General features: G+C 38.2%; 1 protein-coding gene across 1 annotated transcript in view; it reads left to right on the forward strand.

Moving 5' to 3' along the window:
- LOC107758730 (chromosome-associated kinesin KIF4-like) overlaps positions 1 to 3,105 on the forward strand; it is a 156,903-nt gene extending 153,798 nt beyond the window's left edge. The window contains exon 26 of the mRNA XM_016576533.1: positions 2,566 to 3,105. Within this exon, the coding sequence (XP_016432019.1) occupies positions 2,566 to 2,763 (198 nt within the window). The 3' untranslated portion in view covers positions 2,764 to 3,105. The remainder of the gene's footprint in view (positions 1 to 2,565) is intronic.
- The last annotated feature ends 3,392 nt before the right edge of the window (positions 3,106 to 6,497 follow it).

Here is a 6,497-nt window from a genome sequence, read left to right on the forward strand (position 1 = left end):
ATACATACATATATATACATTCGCTCCCGGCTGTCCCTGCCTGCCAGCAGGTGTAACAGAATGTGTAAACAAAATGGATCACGTGACGTCCGGAGCTCTATACAATCCTGTGTCTGAGTCTGCACACATTTAGGTTATTTAATGAAGTGACAACCACATTCTATAACCAGGCTCACACCCATACATTTTCTGGATTCACAACCATATATTGAACTTGTGATGTGAACTAAACAGGACTCAACAATTATTCTGTACTGTGAGCCACTCTTTGCTGAGAGTGCGTGTCTAGCAGGGTTTTTGTGTGTGTGTGTGTGTGTGTGGTTTATCTGTTTATTAAGTGTTATCTGCTTGTTTTAGATCCAATCACTGGAGCTCTAACTTCGGTATAGGTTTATACCCTCCCCCACCCCCCAGCAGCTATCACTCTGCAGTTCTTATACTTCAAAAATAGTGACCTTACCACCTTGATACTGAGAAATATAATTTAGCTCTTCAGTAGAGAAGCTATTTGTTAGCAAGTTGCAGGGTAGCGCTGACGAGTTTTTGTGCTGTTGAATGTTTCTGTGAATGCACAGTCGTCTCTACATGAGTGTTTCTTTGCACATGCTTTAATGAATGCAACACATTACATTTACATTTATGCATTTAGCAGTTTTATCCAAACAGAGTTAAAGTAATTACAGTGTGCAAATTACAGTGGCTAGCTGTACACATGCAGCCTTAATAAGGATCTGTATATTTAATTCATACAGTGAAGACTGTGCAGTGTTATATTATATGATTACATTTTTGTATGTTGTACCCGAACCTTTGTTTTTCTTTTGTCATGTATGACTATTGTAAATCTAGTGTCATACCTATGGTAAACTTTCTACAAAATTATCGAAATTACTGTTACAAAATCAGTCATTTTGATTACAAGAAAGTATTAAAGCTAAATAAAAATATAAAGTTATGAAATGTATGAACAAATAATAGATTCATGAGACTAACAATTGACGTTAGATATACCCAGAACAAATTATATCTCACATTTAACCAGAGACATCAGAGTCAGCGGCAAATTTCACAAGAACTGGCTCAAGGCCCCGATATACTTCAAGCGAAGAATGAACTGATGTGACGTCATTTCGAACAAAATCCGGCCAAAACGAAGTTTGTTTTGTGTTTGTTTTGGGAGTTCGAAACGGCTTGTTAAAGCAAACTTTCCAGAAAAGTTTGTTCCGGCTGCAAAACACCTTCGTACAACCATTGGTCCATGACGATTTCGTCATAGGAGGTGTGCGCTGAGGCTCCGCCTTCTTTCTCGCAGAACTCTTCTCTGGGTTCATTTCGTCTGTCGAGTCCTTGGAGGTGAGATGTCCACGGGTAAAAACTGAACAGTGGAGAGCCGCTTTATAGTAGCAAATTAAGTTTTTCTTTTGATGAAATTAGACACTGACACTGTTTTTCATGTTTAATACTGCTGTTTGCTTTTAAGCAATATATTGAATAAAGTGCATGTAAATACACATGACGTGACTTTACGGGAGTGCTAATTTGCAGAGCTTGTGCAAGCATACCCATGTTGCTATGAACATGTTGATGCTTTTTATAAAAATTAAAAAAATGCTTGCTGTTCTCTCCATTTTTGTTGTTTATTTTGTTACTGAGGAACCTGCGCAGCACATATTTACATATTCATTTAAACGTCGCTTTCATCAGTGGGTGGCGTCGGGATGTTTGATAACAGTATACCGCTGCTCATGTTTTTCAAACTTCAAATAGGTGCTACCTTTATAAATAAACCTCATATTTTAAATTTAAAGAACTGCATTCTTCCCTTAAAATTTTCATTTAAATTTCAAAGTGAAATCCTTAAATGCTCAGTGTTCATGTGTAGGTGGTTGAAAATTTATCCGCACTAAAAATGTATTGTGGAATAACAGACATTTAGTCGCCTAGCTCACAATGGAGTTGCCTATGAAAGTGATTTACTTGCAATGTAGATTTAATACCACATTATAAAACGGATAGTTCCGGTCCTTGATTCTGATTGGCTGAGCCACGTTCAAAGCTGTTGTAAATTACTCTACAAACATACACCTTTGTTTACATTTGTCTGTTGTTTGGCAATGACTTTGTTGCAACCACAACTGATTCTGAGGAACTACATTGTTTGGTGGAAGAATACTGTTTTTATTAATATCATTACACTTTATTTGCTCAGTTTTATTTTGTGAAACCTTACTACGTATATGGAATAACCATTTTATAAAAGCAATAAGCCCCGTGAAGTCTTGGGTCTTATTGCTTTATTAGTATGCTTTCTTAAGCCAACATGATATATATATTTTTTTATATAATAAAGAAAATGTATTTAGTACATAATGATGAAAAAAAAGATTTTTCTTCATCTTGGACATTCTTATTCCATTGAACCTAGAAAATGGCATACTGGTTTGGGATGTCATGAAGGTAATTAGGAATAAATAATGAGAGCCTTTTCATTTCTGTGTGTGCTATTCCTCTAAAGTCACACTTCCTCAAACACTGTTTTTTTAATATTTTTTTTACCATGAGCAGGAGATTGGAGACATAGGCCACCTGCCTGCAGATCTGAAGCTTGAAAAGAAACCAGTCCCTGCTGACAACGAGAGTGACAGCGATGACTCTGAAGTGATGAACAGCACTTCCAGCTTTCTCCGGAGTAAAAAGAGAGGTCTAAATAACTTCAAAAACAGCTTTTTCTCTGGCTGCACACCCATCCGTGAAGAACATTAGCATTACAGTAGTAGAATGTGATATATAAACACTTGCTAACTTGTCTCTTTTTTTCATGTAGTTTAAATGTATGTATTTGTTTAAATTGGTAATTGTAATATAGGTTTGTGGAAACTGCCATTCATTTGCAATAATGATTAATGCACTAACAATATGAACTGCTCATGTCATTGGTTATTTTATAGTCTCTTAAGCAAAATGGCTGTATGACATTTGAAAGTCAGGGTTGTAGATGTTATTTCTATTAAAAATCTAGTGACTTCAATAAATGGTTCATTTTATTTTTGTTGTTTATTACTTAACATTACTATGTTAAAATATCTAAATACACTATTCATTTTTATGCTCAGTTAATTCTACTATTACATGTGACAAATGTGAATTTTAGTGCTCAGATTTTTTTTTTTTTTTTTTTTTTTTTTTTTTTCAATGAACAATTCGATAAATTGTCAATTTCTATATTGGCAAGCAGAACCACACAGGGCTTTGTACTTCAGGGGGTCTCGTGAAAATTGGCAAAGGGATTGTGAATTGGCCATAGCTTACACACCATAGCAGGTCCCAGCTAGAAATTATTATAATGCTTTTGAACTGTTTGCGAATAATATTTTTTTATTTTAAAATATGCACTGATACACTCTTAATCATATGCGTAATATGCAGGAAACTCTATTGATATTTCTTGTCTTGTCACATTCAATAGCAAATTAAATTAATCATGAAAATCCTTTAGCAGACAAAACAGGTGAAAATTTCTCATAGACTTGAGCAATCTGAATCATATCTACAGACCAGTGATGGGGAACACAGTTAGTCTACACTGACACTGCAAGCCTTATTTTATTTTTATTTTATTTTTTTATGTGGCCAATGTCAGATATGAGTGTGAAGTGGTCATGGTCGAAAACTAGGATTGAAGGATTGTGAGAAAGAGCAAAGTTTTTTTCTTGTGTAGTTTTTCCCTCAGGTTTTGCTTGCCTAGATCTGTCATCATAATACTTACAGTAGTTCTAACACCTCACTGTCCTTCCACTAACTGCCTCTGCAGCTGTCTTCCATATTCCAGGGTTCGTACAGTCATGAAAAACCTGGAAAAGACATGGAATATTAAAACGCAATTTCCAGGCCTGGAAACGTTTTGGAAAAATTAATAAACCCAGAAAGTTTTGGAAAATTTGTGGAAATTTATTTCACAAATATCTTTGCAGTAGAATATATTTTTAATCAGGTCCTGAATTTTGGTATGGTATCGCGCATATATTGCCTAGTTTTACTCTTTCCTGCAGGTTGAGAAAAGCCAACATATTATTATTATTAGGGGAAGTCGTGGCCTAACGGTTAGAGAGTCAGACTCGTAATTGATTGTTCGAGTCTCGTACCGGCAGGGATTGTAGGTGGGGGGAGTGAATGTACAGCGCTCTCTCCCACCTTCAATACCACGACTGAGGTGCCCTTGAGCAAGGCACCGAACCCCCAACTGCTCCCCGGGCGCCGCAGCAAAAAAATGGCCAATGATTACGGTAATTGCAGGAACACAGAGAGAACGCGCTTTCAGAGCACTTATCATTTAGACGCCCAGATGTGAGAATTGAGATATGGGACATTATTCTGCTACAGAGGCCTATAAAGACCCCATATCTAATAAGCAGAATAAGCCAATGGTCAATTCTTATACGGGACGTCCCATACTATATGCACACCTCATACCAAACCATTTTACTGCAGCATTTTTGAGATCTGGGACCCCAGGAGGCGAGCGCATCTGCAAGTCCGGCTGCAATTGCTTCGCCCGTGTGATCCTCCGGAAAGTAGACCGTCTGGAGGCATAAGCTGACAAGATTCCAATCTTTGTCAATAAAGTGGACTGTCAGGCTCAAATATGGTTCCGAGGTTCGACTAGACCAGAGGTCAGCTGTGGTCGCAAAATACGACACTGACTTCAGTTGCTCCTCCACCCTGTCCCTGACTTCACCATAAAGTGCAGGTATAGCTGTGCGTGAAAAATATTTTCGACCAGGGAGCTCGTATCTGGGGTCAATGACTGACATCATTTTCCTGAAGCCCACGTTTTCCACCGTACTAAATGGCATCATGTCCTTAGCCAAGAAGCTTGTAACAGCCTTATGTCTTTATGACATTTAGACTGTTTGTCATAAGGCATGAATGCAGCCATCTGTGTTTGCTGCATGGACTTCTCTTTTGACATAGCTGGTGTTGGGGAGGGGGGGGGTGATGGTGATGGCTCGGGGATAGGTTGGCTTAAACTTTTATGGTGCCTCATCTTCTGACTCTCAGAATGTTCTGTCGGGTGGAACTGCTTCAAATGGTGAAACAGATTTGACGTGTTCCCGCTGCTAGTCGGCACCACTCTCCGGCACATTTTGCAGAGCACCGAAACCTGAAGTTTATCCGATCTTAAAAAGCCGAACCACTTCCACACCACTGAATTAGTCTTTCCTCTCTTATCAACTATTTCGTCTGCTTTCTCCCTACTTGTGGAAGCTCGCTCAGTCACATCTGTATTGCGGTCGGGGGCACTCATCTTGTAGCTAAAACTTGCCGCGCCGGAGCTTAACCAACTACTGCTGAGCGCTGGCTGTGTGTCTGTGATGTACGTCATGACGCAAGTACCTAATTCTGTTCTGCTCTTTCTGACGGCTGCACCTTGAACGTCATTCAGTGACAAATGCTAATGTATATAGAAATATCGGAAATGGGTTTAAAAATCATATCACCGTTATTGAAAAAAATTATATCGCGATACATATTGATATCGAATTATTGTCCAGCCCTATATGCACACCTCATACGAAGCCATTTTACTGCAGCGTTTTAGAGATATGGGACATTATTCTACTTCAGAGGCCTATAAAGACCCCATTTCGGGCTATAAAGACCCCATTTCTAAAACGTAGAATGAATGAATGGTCAGTTCCTATAAGGGACGTCCCATACTATATGCACACCTAATACGAAACCATTTTATTGCAGCATTTTTGAGATATGAGACCATATGGCGCTTTAGAGGGCTATAAAGACCCCATTTCTAAAAAGTAGAATGAATGAATGATCAGTTCCTATAAGGGACGTCCCATACTATATGCACACCTCATACAAAACCATTTTACTGCAGCGTTTTAGAGATATGGGACATTATTCAACTTCAAAGGCCTATAAAGACCCCATTTCCAATAAGTAGAAAAAACAATGGTCAGTTCCTATAAGGGACATTCCATATTATATGCACACCTCATACGAAACCATTTTACTGCAGTGTTTTTGAGATATGGGACATTATTCTACTTCAGAGGCCTATAAAGACCCCATTTCTAATATATAAAGACCCCATTTCTAATTATAGGAACTGACCATTGTTTTTTTCTACTTATTGGAAATGGGGTCTTTATAGCCCTCTAAAGTGCCATATGGTCCCATATCTCAAAAATGCTGCAGTAAAATGGTTTGATATGAGGTGTGCATATAGTATGGGACGTCCGGTGTAAGAATTGACCATTGGCCTTTTCTACTTATTAGAAATGGTGTCTTTATAGGCCTCTGAAGTAGAATAATGTCCCATATCTCAAAAACACTGCAGTAAAATAGTTTTGTATGAGCTGTGCATATAGTATGGGACGTCCCTTATAGGAACTGACAATTGTTTTTTTCTACTTATTAGAAATGGGGTCTTTATAGCCCTCTAAATTAGAATAATGTCCCATATCTCAAAAACGCTG

This window comes from Sinocyclocheilus rhinocerous, unplaced genomic scaffold (assembly GCF_001515625.1).
Source record: "Sinocyclocheilus rhinocerous isolate Xijiao unplaced genomic scaffold, SAMN03320098_v1.1 scaffold1736, whole genome shotgun sequence".
In the NCBI taxonomy this organism is placed as follows: Eukaryota; Metazoa; Chordata; class Actinopteri; order Cypriniformes; family Cyprinidae; genus Sinocyclocheilus; species Sinocyclocheilus rhinocerous.